Source organism: Pelophylax lessonae, assembly GCF_965119305.1.
Source record: "Pelophylax lessonae genome assembly, chromosome: 2".
Classification (NCBI taxonomy): Eukaryota; Metazoa; Chordata; class Amphibia; order Anura; family Ranidae; genus Pelophylax; species Pelophylax lessonae.
Window position 1 is genome coordinate 279046351 of NC_138769.1, and position 21018 is coordinate 279067368.

A 21018-nucleotide genomic window follows, 5' to 3' on the forward strand; every position below is an offset into this window, starting at 1 on the left:
TGTAGGTAAAACCTGGTGTGTTGGAAAGGTATTGTCCTAGAATAGGATCGGAAGTTAATAAGTGCCAGTGTTTGGTCACTATTTTTTTTGATCTTATTATGTTGGTACATATAAGGGGTGATTATCCTGATGTTATTACTATCATTGGTTTTCTTATCCTTGGAAGGATTAAGAAGTTCCCGTCTATCACTTAAGAGGGCCCTCTTATATGCCTTTTTGAGAGACATATTTGAGTACCCTCTTCGTGTCAATCTTTCACGTAGATCGTTTGCAGCGAGTTGGAAAGTTTGCAGGTCACTGCAATTACGCCTTAAGCGAAGATATTGGCTTGTTGGTATCGATCGGATTAGTGGCTCAGGGTGGAAGCTAGAGCCATGGAGGATGGTATTCCCTGCCGTGGGCTTACGATAGAGTCCACTGTGCAGGGTACCATCTTCTCCTCTAAAAATCTCAACGTCCAAAAACGTCACGCGGTTAGGGTCCAGATTCATTGTGAAGAGCAGGTTGAACTCGTTCCTGTTCATTCTTTCCAGGCAAGTATATAATAGTTCAAGGGGACCCTCCCAGATGAGGAACACGTCATCTATATAACGGGTCCACATAAGAATGTGGTCCGTATATATTGACATGGCCTCATCGTCTAGGAAGGAAGTCTCCCACTCCCCCAGGTACAGATTGGCGTAGGATGGGGCACAACAAGTGCCCATCGCTACGCCCTGCACCTGGAGGTAGTGGGAGCCATTGAACATAAAGATATTATGTGTAAGAATAAACCGTAAGAGGCTAAGTATAAATTCACTATAAGCATCACTCGGTACCTTCTGCGAAATAATGTGTTGGATAGCGGCCATACCTTTTGCATGGGGTATGGAGCTATATAAAGCTTCAACGTCAATGGTGACAAGTGTTGCCATGGAAGAAACAGGAAAGCCCTCAACCTTGCTCAAAAAATGAATCGTGTCCTTCGTGAAGGATGGTAAATCCTGTACGAAAGGTTGTAAATAATTATCCACCAAGCGACTGGCATTTTCAGATATAGACCCTCTCCCTGATATGATGGGTCTACCAGGGGGGTTAGTGGGGTTCTTATGGACTTTGGGAAGTCCATAGAACGTTGGTATTTTAGGGAATTTGGTACGAATAAAGTCCCACGTATGCTTGGTAATGATGTTATTTAAATAAGCTTGGTCTGTTAAGAGGTAGAACTCCTGATAGAATTTAGCCACAATGGTGGGGGTGATGCGTCTGTACCAGTTGATGTTATTGAGGATCTGGGTACACATCTGAACATACTGTGTATCATCCATTATGACAATATTGCCCCCCTTGTCAGCCTGTTTAATAACTATTTTTTTATTGTCAGAGAGTTTATTAATAGCTTCCCGATGTGAGGGGGAAATATTGGCATGGGGGGTGCAGTCAATTTTCATTTTCTCAATTTCACTAGTGACAATCTTCAGAAATGTATTAATGTTTTGGTTTTGGATGGGGGGATAAATATCTGATTTCTTTTTTAAACTTGTGGAACTTTTGTTGTCCTTTATTGTGTCAGAAGTTACGCCTGACAATAATGAGTCAATATCGACACGGTCAATTAGGTTTTCATTTTCCTCTAGCAGGGAGATTAGAATATCTAGGGCAGGGTCTTTTGATATATTTTTGGTGTTTTCTTTATGAAATAATAGTTTGAGATTTAATTTTCGTGCAAACAGATGTAGGTCTTTTATGACCTCAAATTTGTTTGTATTTGATGTGGGGCAGAAGCTGAGACCCATTTGAAGGATCTCTGTTTCTGCTTGAGTGAGGGTATGGTGAGATAAATTAATAATAGAAAAGTCCTGCACCAAGGAAGGGGTGTGATCTAAAGTGATGGTGTTGGATTTTGGGATGGGGGTGTGACATTCGTGGTGGGTGTAAGATGAAGTGCTCGCTGGTGAACCAGGTCTAAAAAAGCAAAATCCTGTAAATCAATATTAGTGGAAGTGTTGATTGGGGGAGGTGGGATAGTTGGATCCTGAGATTGCTGTAGTGTCGGAGGTAAGACTTCTCGTGATTTAGTGTGTGCAGGAAATAGGGAAATATTCTCTTTTTTATTGGAAGGTAAGTTTGACTTTTTTGTTTGCTGTTGAAAAGCTAGCTCGTCCTGATATGGACGCTTGGTGCGGTCACTTGTTTTGACCGTTTTGCTAGTAGATATGTCTTTTTGAGTAGGCATAGAGAAGTCATCCTTTTTGAAACTGAAATTTGTGTTTCTATTTTGTGCCCATAGATATGCTCTACCTTGTTGGGAAATGGTTTTGCTTCTGTTAAGAATTTTTTGTTTTTTCATTAAGATGTTTTTGTTAAAGGTATCTAGGTGATCCTTCAGTTTTTTCTCACGTTCGATGTAAGTTTTGTGAGTTTTACATTTTTTTATTTTTTCACAGGTTTGAGCAATGTCCGTGTCCAATTTTTTGGCTCTTGATGAGTACTCCTCAATGAGGAGCCCCATTAGAGCTCCTGAACAAGTTTGTAGGGTGTCCTCCCACCTGGCCTTGAAAGCAGGCGTTATGTCCTCTAACGAGGGGAACACCTGGATCCTTAGGCCAAATGGGCTGACACCCTCTATGATATGATCCTGAAAGGATTTACAATGCCAGAAAAATGTTGATTTTTTCTCAAGCAGTTTGGATAGTTGGAACAACAGAGAGGCTAGTTCAGTTTCAACGAACTCTTTGTGTTCATATTCGGCCAAGTAGCCAGCCATTAAGGTGTTCCAGTCATCCCCAATAAAACCAGACATTTCTAATATACTGCAACAGTGAAGAGAGTGTCGAATGTCTAGATTACACAAAAAGGTATGAGTATTAAATAATATTAGTATGTGCTAATTATTACCAGACAAAATGACAATAGGTTTCAACTACAATCTACCGAATGGTCAAATTTTTAAGCGCGACACTTTGCAAATTGTCGCACGATCGGTGTCATTTATATACTCCTATGTACATGCGGATGCTTCTACATAGGAAAAACAAAACAGGAGTTCTGGCGACGCGCGTACCGTCACATTCTTAGCATGTGCAAGCCAGACCCTGAACTCCCTCTTGGACGCCACGTGAGTCTGGTCCATGGAGGCAAATTCCCTAGGATTAAATTCCTAATATTGGATCGTGTCCACCCTAGCCCCAGGGGAGGAGACTGGAACAAAAGTCTCCTCCAGCTGGAGTTGAGGTGGATACATTCCTTAAAAGCCACTGAACCCCCAGGTTTGAATGGAACCCTGTCATTCAAGCCATTTCTGGAGGGTTTCACTTCAGGTGGAATGGAAAAGTAAAAACAAAAATAGATGCATTATACATCTGTCTGTATTTTATATGATGCATATCTTTCCATATATATGTACCTCCCCTCTAATATTCAATGTCGATTATGTCTACTATTATACCATCTTGTTCACACAGATTTGTAAAGGAGCAATTAATCATAGGCTGTGTCCCCCTATATGTTAAATGTCCACCGCACATAATCCTTACATAGATTTTATTTTCAAGTCTATGATAATTCCCATTCGAAATAATCATCCTTTTCCTTTTAACATCATTTGGGCTTTATTTGGCGAGATAATCACCATAATGCCTTAATAGCTTTATAATTTTTATGTATTACTCAATATACTCGTTCTCTCTGTCTTCCTGGTTTCTATGGTAACCCTGGCACGGGTGAGACAGACCGCCGTATTGGCGCTCGCTGTCTCTGGTCGGCCCTGCCCATTGCAGCTCTCTGCAGACATGGGCGGGCCCGGCCACTCGTAAACCGGATGTGGTTATCCACTTCCGGTTACGTGACCCGTGCCGGTGGAACGCGGACGCCATTTCCGTTTCCGCCGGCGCGATGACGCATGTTATGCGCATTCTCGGCGGCGGGGCTGTTCCTGGCGTCCGCTGTCCAGGAAGCCCCGTTAGGCAGAGCACCAGCTGTGGACAATGGGACCTAATTAAGGTAATATTTAAATCCATACACCTCCCTTGCAATCCTCACATCTTTCTGACCACGCTGGTCGATCCTCATATGTGTTACCTGCTGCCCAAGACCATACAGGTAATTGGCTATTTTTTTATATATTATGACAGGACACACTGGATTTCATCTACGATGACCCAGATGCCCTGCAAATCCTTTGGAGATCTCTAGTGACTCCTAAACTAACTAACATATTCCCTATATGCTATATTTCTCCCCTTAGTTGGTCCATATTGTCTACTTCTTGGTGTCTCGGCCTTTTGCTTTGGGACTTCAGGTTCCCACACCTGCTAGGAGACAGAAGACCTATAATAAGATCCTTTCCATGATACAGTCCATTATACTGGTCATTTTTTGACCCATGGGATACACAAATATCTAGGACGGTGGACTTACATATGTGGAAGACCAGCTTGTTTTTAATCACCCTACAGGCTTCATGTTTTATCACAAGACTAACCATGTAAGTGTTTGTTTTTCCAACTACATCAACAACTATGCAACCTACTTTTTAATAATATGTGGATTACGAGACATTATATGTATATGAATGATGTATATGTTAATAGAATACCTCTATTATGTTCAATGGCATAATTATAATACTGTTGTTTTTGTTTATTAGAACACTGCTCCGTTTTGAAACCACCCCTGAAGAAGGGAACTAATTTCCCGAAATATATTGGGTACTGGTTAGAGTCATCTCACGGATATGGTTGTATTCTTGATGATCACACATTGCCTGTAATGTTCTTCTTTTTAATGTTTACACCACTTTATTTATCACTTTAATAAATGTTATAATTTTCTGCATTGATCTTTGAATCATTTATAAACTTGTGCCTAAAAAATCCCAAACCTAGGGGAATATTCCTTTGTTATTGTATTTAGGGATGTGGCACACTTTTTTGGTCCACCTACCACGAGCAAACCTCTCTTCCTGATTAACCAGGTAGCAAATACCTTTCCCCGAAGCTCGTGATAGGTGCTCCTTTCTAGTTGAAACCTATTGTCATTTTGTCTGGTAATAATTAGCACATACTAATATTATTTAATACTCATACCTTTTTGTGTAATCTAGACATTCGACACTCTCTTCACTGTTGCAGTATATTAGAAATGTCTGGTTTTATTGGGGATGACTGGAACACCTTAATGGCTGGCTACTTGGCCGAATATGAACACAAAGAGTTCGTTGAAACTGAACTAGCCTCTCTGTTGTTCCAACTATCCAAACTGCTTGAGAAAAAATCAACATTTTTCTGGCATTGTAAATCCTTTCAGGATCATATCATAGAGGGTGTCAGCCCATTTGGCCTAAGGATCCAGGTGTTCCCCTCGTTAGAGGACATAACGCCTGCTTTCAAGGCCAGGTGGGAGGACACCCTACAAACTTGTTCAGGAGCTCTAATGGGGCTCCTCATTGAGGAGTACTCATCAAGAGCCAAAAAATTGGACACGGACATTGCTCAAACCTGTGAAAAAATAAAAAAATTTAAAACTCACAAAACTTACATCGAACGTGAGAAAAAACTGAAGGATCACCTAGATACCTTTAACAAAAACATCTTAATGAAAAAACAAAAAATTCTTAACAGAAGCAAAACCATTTCCCAACAAGGTAGAGCATATCTATGGGCACAAAATAGAAACACAAATTTCAGTTTCAAAAAGGATGACTTCTCTATGCCTACTCAAAAAGACATATCTACTAGCAAAACGGTCAAAACAAGTGACCGCACCAAGCGTCCATATCAGGACGAGCTAGCTTTTCAACAGCAAACAAAAAAGTCAAACTTACCTTCCAATAAAAAAGAGAATATTTCCCTATTTCCTGCACACACTAAATCACGAGAAGTCTTACCTCCGACACTACAGCAATCTCAGGATCCAACTATCCCACCTCCCCCAATCAACACTTCCACTAATATTGATTTACAGGATTTTGCTTTTTTAGACCTGGTTCACCAGCGAGCACTTCATCTTACACCCACCACGAATGTCACACCCCCATCCCAAAATCCAACACCATCACTTTAGATCACACCCCTTCCTTGGTGCAGGACTTTTCTATTATTAATTTATCTCACCATACCCTCACTCAAGCAGAAACAGAGATCCTTCAAATGGGTCTCAGCTTCTGCCCCACATCAAATACAAACAAATTTGAGGTCATAAAAGACCTACATCTGTTTGCACGAAAATTAAATCTCAAACTATTATTTCATAAAGAAAACACCAAAAATATATCAAAAGACCCTGCCCTAGATATTCTAATCTCCCTGCTAGAGGAAAATGAAAACCTAATTGACCGTGTCGATATTGACTCATTATTGTCAGGCGTAACTTCTGACACAATAAAGGACAACAAAAGTTCCACAAGTTTAAAAAAGAAATCAGATATTTATCCCCCCATCCAAAACCAAAACATTAATACATTTCTGAAGATTGTCACTAGTGAAATTGAGAAAATGAAAATTGACTGCACCCCCCATGCCAATATTTCCCCCTCACATCGGGAAGCTATTAATAAACTCTCTGACAATAAAAAAATAGTTATTAAACAGGCTGACAAGGGGGGCAATATTGTCATAATGGATGATACACAGTATGTTCAGATGTGTACCCAGATCCTCAATAACATCAACTGGTACAGACGCATCACCCCCACCATTGTGGCTAAATTCTATCAGGAGTTCTACCTCTTAACAGACCAAGCTTATTTAAATAACATCATTACCAAGCATAAGTGGGACTTTATTCGTACCAAATTCCCTAAAATACCAACGTTCTATGGACTTCCCAAAGTCCATAAGAACCCCACTAACCCCCCTGGTAGACCCATCATATCAGGGAGAGGGTCTATATCTGAAAATGCCAGTCGCTTGGTGGATAATTATTTACAACCTTTCGTACAGGATTTACCATCCTTCACGAAGGACACGATTCATTTTTTGAGCAAGGTTGAGGGCTTTCCTGTTTCTTCCATGGCAACACTTGTCACCATTGACGTTGAAGCTTTATATAGCTCCATACCCCATGCAAAAGGTATGGCCGCTATCCAACACATTATTTCGCAGAAGGTACAGAGTGATGCTTATAGTGAATTTATACTTAGCCTCTTACGGTTTATTCTTACACATAATATCTTTATGTTCAATGGCTCCCACTACCTCCAGGTGCAGGGCGTAGCGATGGGCACTTGTTGTGCCCCATCCTACGCCAATCTGTACCTGGGGGAGTGGGAGACTTCCTTCCTAGACGATGAGGCCATGTCAATATATACGGACCACATTCTTATGTGGACCCGTTATATAGATGACGTGTTCCTCATCTGGGAGGGTCCCCTTGAACTATTATATACTTGCCTGGAAAGAATGAACAGGAACGAGTTCAACCTGCTCTTCACAATGAATCTGGACCCTAACCGCGTGACGTTTTTGGACGTTGAGATTTTTAGAGGAGAAGATGGTACCCTGCACAGTGGACTCTATCGTAAGCCCACGGCAGGGAATACCATCCTCCATGGCTCTAGCTTCCACCCTGAGCCACTAATCCGATCGATACCAACAAGCCAATATCTTCGCTTAAGGCGTAATTGCAGTGACCTGCAAACTTTCCAACTCGCTGCAAACGATCTACGTGAAAGATTGACACGAAGAGGGTACTCAAATATGTCTCTCAAAAAGGCATATAAGAGGGCCCTCTTAAGTGATAGACGGGAACTTCTTAATCCTTCCAAGGATAAGAAAACCAATGATAGTAATAACATCAGGATAATCACCCCTTATATGTACAAACATAATAAGATCAAAAAAATAGTGACCAAACACTGGCACTTATTAACTTCCGATCCTATTCTAGGACAATACCTTTCCAACACACCAGGTTTTACCTACAAAAGAGCTCCGGCCCTCCGTGACAAGCTTGTCCGGAGTGAATTTAACAGTAGTGATATGACATGTTGCAAATATAAGGGTACCTATATATGTGGTTCATGCCACTATTGTGGCTTTATGTTGACACAAAAATTTCCCAATCTACCGAATGGTCAAATTTTTAAAGCGCGACACTTTGCAAATTGTCGCACGATCGGTGTCATTTATATACTCCTATGTACATGCGGATGCTTCTACATAGGAAAAACAAAACAGGAGTTCTGGCGACGCGCGTACCGTCACATTCTTAGCATGCGCAAGCCAGACCCTGAACTCCCTCTTGGACGCCACGTGAGTCTGGTCCATGGAGGCAAATTCCCTAGGATTAAATTCCTAATATTGGATCGTGTCCACCCTAGCCCCAGGGGAGGAGACTGGAACAAAAGTCTCCTCCAGCTGGAGTTGAGGTGGATACATTCCTTAAAAGCCACTGAACCCCCAGGTTTGAATGGAACCCTGTCATTCAAGCCATTTCTGGAGGGTTTCACTTCAGGTGGAATGGAAAAGTAAAAACAAAAATAGATGCATTATACATCTGTCTGTATTTTATATGATGCATATCTTTCCATATATATGTACCTCCCCTCTAATATTCAATGTCGATTATGTCTACTATTATACCATCTTGTTCACACAGATTTGTAAAGGAGTAATTAATCATAGGCTGTGTCCCCCTATATGTTAAATGTCCACCGCACATAATCCTTACATAGATTTTATTTTCAAGTCTATGATAATTCCCATTCGAAATAATCATCCTTTTCCTTTTAACATCATTTGGGCTTTATTTGGCGAGATAATCACCATAATGCCTTAATAGCTTTATAATTTTTATGTATTACTCAATATACTCGTTCTCTCTGTCTTCCTGGTTTCTATGGTAACCCTGGCACGGGTGAGACAGACCGCCGTATTGGCGCTCGCTGTCTCTGGTCGGCCCTGCCCATTGCAGCTCTCTGCAGACATGGGCGGGCCCGGCCACTCGTAAACCGGATGTGGTTATCCACTTCCGGTTACGTGACCCGTGCCGGTGGAACGCGGACGCCATTTCCGTTTCCGCCGGCGCGATGACGCATGTTATGCGCATTCTCGGCGGCGGGGCTGTTCCTGGCGTCCGCTGTCCAGGAAGCCCCGTTAGGCAGAGCACCAGCTGTGGACAATGGGACCTAATTAAGGTAATATTTAAATCCATACACCTCCCTTGCAATCCTCACATCTTTCTGACCACGCTGGTCGATCCTCATATGTGTTACCTGCTGCCCAAGACCATACAGGTAATTGGCTATTTTTTTATATATTATGACAGGACACACTGGATTTCATCTACGATGACCCAGATGCCCTGCAAATCCTTTGGAGATCTCTAGTGACTCCTAAACTAACTAACATATTCCCTATATGCTATATTTCTCCCCTTAGTTGGTCCATATTGTCTACTTCTTGGTGTCTCGGCCTTTTGCTTTGGGACTTCAGGTTCCCACACCTGCTAGGAGACAGAAGACCTATAATAAGATCCTTTCCATGATACAGTCCATTATACTGGTCATTTTTTGACCCATGGGATACACAAATATCTAGGACGGTGGACTTACATATGTGGAAGACCAGCTTGTTTTTAATCACCCTACAGGCTTCATGTTTTATCACAAGACTAACCATGTAAGTGTTTGTTTTTCCAACTACATCAACAACTATGCAACCTACTTTTTAATAATATGTGGATTACGAGACATTATATGTATATGAATGATGTATATGTTAATAGAATACCTCTATTATGTTCAATGGCATAATTATAATACTGTTGTTTTTGTTTATTAGAACACTGCTCCGTTTTGAAACCACCCCTGAAGAAGGGAACTAATTTCCCGAAATATATTGGGTACTGGTTAGAGTCATCTCACGGATATGGTTGTATTCTTGATGATCACACATTGCCTGTAATGTTCTTCTTTTTAATGTTTACACCACTTTATTTATCACTTTAATAAATGTTATAATTTTCTGCATTGATCTTTGAATCATTTATAAACTTGTGCCTAAAAAATCCCAAACCTAGGGGAATATTCCTTTGTTATTGTATTTAGGGATGTGGCACACTTTTTTGGTCCACCTACCACGAGCAAACCTCTCAGCCTGTACTGATGCCACGGGGCCAATAACGCGTCCGACGCGTCTGCCCGAGGGTCGCGCGTCCTTGCCACGAACCTCTTCACCTTGTAGTTGAGACGAGATGCGAACAGGTCCACATCTGGAAGACCCCACTTCGCGCACAACATCTGAAAGACAGCCGGGTGGAGAGACCATTCCCCCTGATCCAGGGTCTGGCGACTCAGATAGTCCGCCTGCCAGTTCTCCACCCCCGGAATGTGAACTGCCGTTATCGCCGGGACATGAGTCTCGGCCCAAGACAGAATGTCGGCCACTTCTCGAGCCGCTCGGGCACTCCTGGTGCCCCCTTGGTGGTTGATGTAGGCCACCGCCGTGGCATTGTCCGTCTGCACCCGAACCGGGCAGCCCTGCAGCCGGTCCGTCCAGCGATGAAGACAGAGACTTATCGCACGCAATTCCAGAATGTTGATCGGAAGGGAAGACTCCCCCTCCGACCAAGTCCCCTGGGCGGACAGAACGCCCAGAACTCCACCCCAGCCCGACAGGCTGGCATACGTGGTGATTACCGTCCACGAGATCGGACGAAACGACTTGCCCCCGGACACCAACGGGGACTGGAGCCACCACAGAAGGTTTCCTCTGGTGCGATGACTCAACGAGATTTGAAGATCCAGAGATTGAGGTCGCCCGTCCCACCTGGACAGGATCTCCGCTTGGAGACCCCGCGTGTGAAACTGGGCGAATGGAATCGCCTCGAAGGCCGAGACCATCAATCCCAGACATCTCATACACGTCCGCAGAGACGAGTGCGGAACGTCCCTGAGGGACCTGACTTCCTCCTGGAGAGTCCTGAGTTTGTCTTCCGGCAGGAAGACTTTCGCCTGCACCGAGTCCAGAACCATTCCCAGATAGGGAAGACGAACAGACGGACTCAGTGTCGACTTTGGAAAATTTATCGTCCAACCAAACTCCTGCAGAGTTTGCATCGTGACAGACAGGTCCTTCTCCAGACCCTGGCTGGTCGCAGACCGAACCAGAATGTCGTCCAGATAGCCCAGGACAGAAACGCCCTGGGCCCTCAATAATGCCAGAACCGGTGCAAGCACCTTGGTGAAGACCCGCGGAGCCGAGGCGAGACCAAAGGGCAACGCCACGAACTGGTAGTGATCCTCCGCAATAGCAAATCGAAGGTATCTCTGGTGACCCTCGAAAATGGGGATGTGAAGATACGCATCCTTCAAATCGATGGAGGCCATGAATTCCCCCGGAACCAGGGCAGCCACCACCGACCGCAGGGATTCCATGCGGAACTTGCGAACCCGCACAGAGCGGTTCAGAGCCTTCAAGTCCAGAATCGGACGAACCTTGCCCTCCTTTCTGGGCACGGTGAACAGATTGGAATAAAACCCCCGAAACCTGTCCCGATGAGGCACCGGAACCACCACTCCCTGAGCCCTCAGGTCCCGCACCGCCAGGTGCAGGTCCCGCAAACGCTCTGGAGACAGCTGAAGATTTGAGGGAAAAAATCTGCTCTCCGGCCGAGAGAGAAACTCGATCTTGTAACCAGATCGAACGATTTCCTGAACCCACCTGTCCCGCACACGGGCCAACCAGGGCTGAAGAAAACCGAGCAAGCGTCCCCCCACCCCAAAACTGGGTGAGGGCGCCCCTTCAGGCCGAACTGTTATGGGCTGCAGATCCGGATTGGCCGGACTTCTGTTTACCAGACCAGGGCTTCTTCTGAGAGCCTTGACCTTTGAACGGTTTGCCCTTGTAGTGCGGCCGAAAGGCACGAAAGGACCCCTGAGGGGGCCGAAAATTAGCATGCTTCTTCCCAGAAGCCCCCTTAGCCTTGGGGAAATGGGGCAAGAGAGTGCTCTTACCCCCGGTGATCCCCTTAATCAACACATCCAGGGACTCCCCAAAAAGGCGAGACCCATCATAAGGTAGATTGGCTAAGGTCTTACGTGAAGATTGGTCCACCGACCAACATTTTAACCAAACCAGGCGGCGAGACAACACCGCCACGCTGTGCACACGTGCAGCCAACGGAACCAGGTCCAGGTCCGCATCACACAGATACATGACACCCTGGTGGATTTGATCCACCATATCCAGGGTCGCCGGCGAGGCCGAGTCGGCCACTAGGACGGGCCTAAGCATCTGCGTCCAACTTGCGATCGCCTGGGCCGCCATGAGAGAAGCAAACAGAGCCTTAAGCATAGAACCCATAACAGAATAAGTATGACGGGCAAGAGACTCCAGTCTCCTATCCGTGGCATCACGGAACACAGGGGAATCCTCTGCAGGAATCGCAGTGGCTTTGTTCAAAACCGCAATTGCGTGATCCACTGGGGGAGGCACACACCACCTTTCATCAGTGGAAGGCGAAAAAGGATAACGCAGCTTGAATCTACTTGGTACCGCAAAAGGTTTGCGCAGATTGCGCCATTGATCCTTAACAGCGCGCTGAAAATCATCATTGCAGGGAAAAACCTGCGGCGTCCTGCGTTTTCTCTGCGTCCCATAAGCCGCCAAGGCAGCGGGGGGACACACTTCGTCCTGCAAACGCAGCGTTTGCTTAATGGAAGCAATCAACTCATCCATGATTGCAAGCTCTTCAGGCGAGCCAGGGGGAGAATTATCAACCCCCTCAACTTCAGCCTCCACCTCAGACCCCACTAGATCAAGAGAGGAGCGGGACCCCGATAAGGAGGCTCCCGCCATAACAGCCCCATCACCTTCACCCTCAGAATCAGAGGAAAGAGCAACTCTGGGCCTTTTAGTAGATTGAGCAGCCACCAGCATCTGCACCTGAGCAGCAAGGCCAGCCACAATAGTGGCTAAATCCCCCCCTGGGGGGGAAACAGCGGTCCCCTGGCTTTCCACCAAAGCTGTAGGAAATTTGCCCTCCTGAGAATCCATTGCCCCTGTAATGCCAGACAACAAAGGGTTAACTGTCCCTTTTAAGCAAGCGCGGCAAGCGCAGCCCACCGCACCACACTCGAGCACAATAAGACCCCCACAGGGAATATGCAAACTGAACACAGGCAATGGATAGCAAGAAACAGAAGGATAAAACCTGAGGAGACCCTCGCCGCTGCTGCTGCCTCGATCGGTGTTCCTGGAAAGAGGAAGTGATGCTGCCAGGGCGCTCCATGTAAGCCTATGGAGGCTACAAGAAAATGGCCGCCATGCATGTAAAACATGCGGCCGGAGCGAGTGTAGGCAAAATGGCGTCGTTTGGCGCCGAAACCGCCGCTCCACAGTGCATTAAAACACACATTATATTCCAAAATCAGAATACATGTCAGATCGCCGCAGCGATCGCTGTATATGTCCAAACATGCCAAAAAAACATGCCCCACAGCACACAGCATCTCACACTGACCAGTCTGACACACACAGTGTCATACAGCTCCCCCCCCCCCTTGCAGCCCACAGCATGCAGCCGAGAGATAGGGAGACAAGCAGTGTGAATAGAGGCAGGTTACACAGTCCCAGACTGACACCCCCCCAGACAGACAGGTCCCCACATAAATACACTTACCTCACATGGCGTGGGGGACCCGCACAGGCGAACAAACCGCTGCACATGAGGCAGGGAGAGTCGCATTCAAGACGCACACAATGGGGGTTAAGAAACCGCACAGCGTCCAGTGAAGTAGCCGCCTCACCAATCATCCCTGCACCGAACAGGGATGGGTCGTTCACTGTGCCAGGAGCGTTACCTGGCTGAACGCTCTATGGCAGACTGGGAAGCCACTGACCCACGACCTGCGACCAGGGGGATCAGCCCGAGACCCAGTCCGCATGATCCTCTTCATCCGAAGAACTAACTAACGCTGACAAAATAACAGCTAAGTAAAGGTAGAGAGAAAACTCAAACAAAATTTTAAAAAGAAGAAAGAGTCTGGGACAGAAAGTCCCAGCACAGAGAGAGCCAGCCACTCCTGACAAGCTAGACATTAAAACTGAGATATGGTTGCAGGAAGTAGGAGGGTATTGACTGAGGGGACCACCCCTTGAGGGTGGGATATGTTAAAAGCTTTATTGTTAACATATTCTGTTGCCTAGCTACTCCTTCGGAGCAAAGTCTAATACCCCATATGTGACGAATATGAAGAGGCGGCGACTGTCGGAGGACGTAAGAGAAAATGGATTTTTGTAAGATCTTACCGTAAAATCCTTTTCTCTTAAGCTCATTGACAGACGCAGTCCTCTTGATTAATATCAATTGGGTTATACTGCCCTCTACAGGAGTAGGACACTAGGCAGAAGAAAACGTTCTGGCCACACCTTAGGGGCAGTCCCAGAGGGTATATCCTCTCTCTCTCTGCTACAGGATGTTAGTTATGTCACAAAGCAGTGTCAGAGAATTTAACCCAACCCAACTCAGAATAGAGGGGTGGGTACTGCGTCTGTCAATGAGCTTAAGAGAAAAGGATTTTACGGTAAGATCTTACAAAAATCAATTTTTCTCTGTCGCTCATTGACAGACGCAGTCCTCTTGATTAATATCAATTGAGACGTCCCAAAGCAGTGCCACAAATGAGGGGTGGGATAATGGAAATCAAAATCCAATCCAGAAGGCCCAACCAGTGCCAACTAGAAGTCTCAAAAGGCTCATCAACAAAAGGATGAGACTCAACTGAAAACCCAACAGAAAAAAACCCTCGAGGTAGACCAACGGTCTCCTCAAATAGCGGCCTGCAGAACCTTGCGGCCAAAAGAGGCATCCGCCGATGCCAGCACATCAACTTTATAAAATTTTGTAAAGGTATGAACCGACGGCCAGGTGGCCGCCTTGCAAACCTGAACCACTTACGCCTGATGGCGGAAAGCCCAGGAAGCACTAAGCGCCCGAGTGGAGTGCGCCTTAACAGGGAACGGGGGAACCCGTCCCTTAATAGAATAAGCCTGTACCACCGTCTGTCTGATCCATCTAGAGATAGTCGCGGCAGACGCAGGCAACCCCTTTCTAGGGCCATCCGTGATCACAAAAAGTGAATCCGTCTCACGGAAAGATTCCGTAGTAGTCAAGTACACCCTGATCGCCCGAACCACATCCAAGGAGTGTAACGCAAACTCCCGAGGATGACTGGGCTTAGGACACAGGGAAGGTAGCACAATATCCTCATTTAGATGAAAATCTGAAACCACCTTAGGAAGGAAAGATGGATTCGGACGAAGAACCACCTTATCCCTATGAACCACCAGATATGGGGAACGACAGGACAATGCGGCCAGTTCTGACACCCTGCGTGCAGAAGTGATAGCTACCAAAAAGGCCGCCTTCTGGGATAAAGTAAGCAAGGGAATCTCCCTAATATTTTCAAAGGGAGGTTTCTGAAGAACCGACAACACCAAATTAAGATCCCAGGGCGGCAAGGGCGCGCGCACCGGCGGAGCCAGGTGCCGCACCCCCTGGATGAAATTCCGCACCAAGGAATGAGTAGCCAGAGGCTTCTGAAAGAAGATTGCTAACGCTGAAACCTGACCCTTGATAGTGCTCAAGGACAGTTTCTGCTCAACCCCTTGTTGCAGAAAAGCCAATATTCGGGCCACCGAGTAAGAACGTGGAGGAAACCCAAAGCATTCACACCACGCGATAGAAGACTTCCATGTTCGATGATAGACTTTTCTGGAAGTCGCTTTCCTCTCTTTAATTAGAGTAGGGATAACTGAAGCCGACAACCCCTTGTCCTTCAGCACCTGGGTCTCAATAGCCAGGCCGTTAAAGCCAGCGATCGTAAAGCAGGATGGAAGATCGGTCCCTGAGACAGCAGATCCTCCCTGAGAGGAAGTCGCCAAGGAACGTCCGCGACCAGCCTGACCAAGTCAGTGTACTAGGCCCGACGGGGCCAGTCCGGAGCTACCAGGATAGCTGGAATTCCTTCCACCTCTATCCTGCGCAGAAGTTTCGGCAGCAACTTGAGAGGAGGGAAGGCATACAGTAGCTGATACTGCCCCCACGGGGCGACCAGCGCGTCTGCGGCGTCCACTAGAGGATCTCGGGAGCGGGCTACAAACCTCTGCACCTTCTTGTTGAACCGCAATGCCAACAGATCCACATCCGGGGTGCCCCAACGAAGGCACAGTTGGTGAACTACCTCTGGATGAAGAGACCATTCCCCTTGATCCAGAATCTGACGGCTGAGATAATCTGCCTGCCAGTTTTCCACCCCGGGAATGAATACCGCAGAGAGAGCTGGAACAAATCGTTCCGTCCAACGAAGAATGCTGGCCACTTCTATGGCCGCCAGAACACTCTTGGTGCCCCCTTGGTGATTGACGTAAGCCACGGCCGTGGCATTGTCCGACTGGATCCGCACCGGGCTGCCCCGGAGCTGCTCGGTCCAGTGAATCAGACAAAGTCTGATCGCTCTCAGTTCCAATACATTTATCGGTAACCTGGACTCTTCCAGGGACCAAAGCCCCTGAGCAGATAATTTGCCGAGAATTCCTCCCCACCCGGATAGACTGGCATCCGTGGTGACAATCGTCCAGTATATTGGAAGAAATGACTTCCCCTGGCTGAGCATCGAAAACCGAAGCCACCAGACCAGAGACTCCCTGGTACGCTCGCTCAGTCGGATCCGATTGTCCAGAGAATCGGCATTCTGGTTCCATTTGAGAAGAATTTCTTTTTGAAGGATTCGGGTATGGGACTGGGCAAATGGTACTGCCTCGAAAGAAGCCACCATCAGACCCAGGACCCTCATGCAAGTCCGAAGGGAAGGCCAGTTGACGGACAGTAACAAGTGAATCGTTGACTGAATCTTCTGGAGTTTCTCCGCAGGGAGAAACACTTTTGCCAGGGATGTGTCTAAAATTAGACCCAGATATTCCAGTCTCCTGGTGGGAACCAGAGATGACTTCTGCAGGTTCACCAGCCACCCAAACTCTTGCAAAGAGATCATGGTGATCTCCAAGTTTAGCAACAGAGCCTGCGGAGACTCCGCACGGAGAAGAAGATCGTCTAGGTACCCTAGAATCGATATGCCCCGCTGTCGCAACAGCGCCAAAAGTGGGGCCAACACTTTTGTGAAGACCCGGGGAGCCGAGGCGAGACCAAAGGGTAACGCCGCAAACTGATAATGGTTCTCTCATACGGAAAAACGCAGGAACGCAGATGTCCTGCGTAAATGGGAATGTGAAGATAGGCATCCTTGATTACAAAATGATTACATAGATTACAGTTGTTCACTCCTGTCGTAACTTCAGTAATTGTAATAAACTGTTTACTGCAAAGTCCCTGAAGAGGAAACATGGCCACAATTTGAGGTTAAAAGAAAGGAGGTTTGACCTTCAATTGTGGAAAGGGTTCTTCGATGTTAGAGCAGTAAAGTTGTGGAACTTCCTGGAAGAGGTACTCATTGGGAGTGTCGATAACTTCCAGTGGTCTTCCTCAGTTAGTAATGTCAGCTGCCGTTTTTCTACCTTGACTGATTTTTTAAGTAAAACGGTCATGACAGAAATATGTATGCTACAGTTGATTAAGGCCCGTTTCACACATTTTGACCATTTGTCCGTTTTTTTCTATCCATACGTTGACAGATGAGAAACGGACATCAATGCATCTCTATGAAAAAACATATGTAAATGGATGATTAAAGCCCTTTTTTTCTTCTGTTAAACAAAAAAAAAGGATCGGACAAAAAAACAGAGTTAAATGGACAAACGGTCTGTTTTTTCAATGAAAAAATGGTGCTGAGACTCAAGGGCTTAAGGACTATAGTTGGAGGGTGTAAAAAACTGATTTAAAAACGGATGAAAAACTGATAAACTGATGTAAACTTCATCCGCTTTTTTCTTTGAACAGATAAAACAAACGGTCCACATGTGTGAAAGGGGCCTAAAGCTGGCCATACACTACCCGAAAAATCGTTCAAACTAATTTTCGAAAAATGAACGCTTGGCCGTGAGAGCAGACGGTCGTGCCATCATGTAATGACCGAATTTTAAACTACCAAATGTTCAATGGACATAAATGAATCCGTTTTTCATTCATTTTGTCACATTTGCCTAGTGCAAACTGTTCGGACAAGAAACACATTAACCTTTCAATTTATTGTTCGTTCGGCAGAATTTTCCAAACTGTTCCTTCGATTTTTCTGTTCTGAAAAGTTAAAATAAATTTTTTATTTGTGCCCATTAACTGGACAAAAAGTGATCAGTATTGGCAACTGCCCACAAATACAGTGGCTATACAATCACAGCCTGTCACTGTGTTTCAGCAATCATAAAAATAATCTTACTAGAGAACTGGGAGAATAGACTTGCAGAGATAACAATGTTAGCTTGATTGTTAGCTTGATTATTGGTCTAGAATAAAAAAGTATAGAAATCCAGAAACCAAGTGCTTACCACACAGCTAGCATAGCCAATTCCTCCAAGACGTGGACATATGTAATTCCACACACCAATGCTACCTCTACGAATTCTTTGTCCCACAGCCAGTTCAAGGAAGAAGAGGGGGATTCCAATCAAAATAAGCAGAATCAGGTACGGTACCATATAGGCTCCTAGGAGACAAACAATTGATTCATCATTCTAGAGGCATATTTGCAGAGCCAAATAAGGTTAAGCAATATCTATCTATTCTGGTCTAGTGTTTGGAGAATATGACCATATTTTATTTAATAGCATTTGGTACTCCCAAGCCTTTTTGGGGGGTTTGTCCATATACACGATTCTAGAGTTCAACTCGCTTCTATTGACTGCCAGAATATATGTAATCCCTTTGTCTTTAAAGGCTTTGCTTGGAATCTTAATAGAAAAAAACGGTATGAAAGAAATACAGGCTTTTAGGTTGGGTTGTCATTTTTTTTTATTAGAAAAAAATTCTACCTAGGCATATAATATGCACCTCAGACCTTTCCTTTATCAATGTTAACAGTCAACAGTACATTGGGAGAAGTGGGGATAGTATATCTGTCATATGAAGAAGTGATTTTGTCCCAAAGACAGGCAATGGCTTTGTGATTCCATTGAAAACTAAAATTATTATTTTTTCTTATTGAAATATTTCTTGGGGAAGGTTTATATTAATGTTTTCTATTAGTGCTTCTGAGTTCTGGGAGTTAACTTGACACTTTCAAATTTTCCAACATTTGTCCAAACTTGGGAACAAATTAGGAAGGGTAGTGGTGAGTGAAAAAGGAACTTTAGTCAGAAAATTAAAAGAGAATTATGGGATTTGTGAAAAAAAAAATTATACTCCCCTACATCAAACTCACCTAGAGCTAAGCGATCTAACACCGCTGATTGCTGAGATCGCAGTCTTCAGGCTGCAGAGGGTTGGTGACTGTCAGTCATGGCTCTCTGCTCTGCCCCTCCAGCGCTCACTGGAGCGTTGGGCTCTGGAGGATATGGGGATGGCTGGTTCATGCTCTCAGCCATATATTCGGGATATTTTCAGAGCCTGCATCGGCTTTGTGATGTTAGCCAACAGCACACCTATCAGCTTACAGACCTATTCTCACATCCAGCAGGTAGGAACAATAAACATGCACGCCCCCCCACCTGACGAAACTGCTGTGGTTGTACACAACAGGAGTCTGTCAGCAAGTCCAATGATTAATAGCCGGGACCTGCTGATCGGCTGTGTCCAATCACAGCCCAGAGCCAAGTGTTGACAATCAACACAGGGCTCTGTACAGAACGAACAATCTCTCTATTTCCTATCCCTGCAAAGGGATAAGAAACAGAGAGATATGTTAGTAAAAGCAGCACATAATACACAAATTACACATTGTTAGGCACACATTTAACCCCTTGATCGCCATGAATGTTAAGCCTTTCCCAGCCAGTGTCATTAGTACAGTGAGAGTGTACTGTATAGTATTATCACTGGTCAGTGTATTGGTGTCGCTGGTGATGTCAGTGGCAGTTAGTCAGTTCCTCCCAGAGTCAGTTAGTGTCAGATTGCCAGCCGCACTATCGCAGTCCCATTATGGGTCACTGATCACCTGATAGTGAAATTGCATATTTGATATTTACTTTTTGAATTTGCATACCAATATCTAAGAAAGCCTTCAATATATAATGATTACCTTAGCTGACTTCATACCAAAGGAATGTCATTACAAACTGATCAAGTCCTTAAAAGGTCATGTTGCTCCAAGAGGGGTTGGTTTGCCATTTCCTTACATTCAAGTCCTATATACACTACAGATAAAACTTGTAATAATTGTCTTGTCTCAGAGCTGCGTTATGCATGTGTCTGATCTGGTCATCTGTGCCAGGCCATATAAGATGGCCTGGCACATTTCTGAACAGAAAAGGTTCATCAGAAAAAAGACCTAGTGGTCCAAGTCTGGCCTGTTTTTTTTTTGTTTTTTTTTAATGCATGTTTTGTATTTTTTTTTTTTTTTTTTTAAACTATCACTGATGTACTGGATGAAGTGGATGGGTTACTGTATATTGTCAGTGTTGGAAGTCAACAAATTTTTATACCAGACATTTATGTATTTTTACTGCCTGGTTAATAAAGCCATTTGGTTTGTTGGAAGTCTTCTTGGAATGTCAGTACAGCAAGTTTACCCAGCAGGGTGTTTGTAACAAGGAGTCATAACTGGGAATTCATCTCTTGGATGTTCTCCCATAGGCCTTATGATGTGATGTAAAGGGGGAGTAGAGGAGCATCAGGTAAGACCTCCTGGGGAGGTGTGAATTAAAATGGCTGATTTCCTGATTCAATTAATTAGTATCTGAGTTGATTGTGCTGCTATAGTCTATTTACTCTTATAACCATAAGAGTAAATGGACTATAGCAGCACAATCAACTCAGATTGCAACGAACTCTTTGCAATGACTGAACTCCTGACTCACAGCAACATCAAAGGCCAACTGTTACTGGAAGTTGATCTGGGTCAAGGTAGGAGTTTACAGACTAATGCTGCCCCCTTGTGGAAAAGAATGTTATACTGCCTGGAAGATGTTCAGGGGAATAACATACTTC

The 21018-nt window shown here is 45.0% G+C and overlaps 1 protein-coding gene across 1 annotated transcript in view; it reads right to left on the reverse strand.

The window, feature by feature from the left end:
* The window catches only part of SLC6A17 (solute carrier family 6 member 17), a 1289761-nt gene that overhangs the window by 1073839 nt on the left and 194904 nt on the right, over nt 1-21018 (reverse strand). Inside the window, exon 2 of the mRNA XM_082246730.1 lies at nt 18423-18580. Within this exon, the coding sequence (XP_082102856.1) occupies nt 18423-18580 (158 nt within the window). The remainder of the gene's footprint in view (nt 1-18422; nt 18581-21018) is intronic.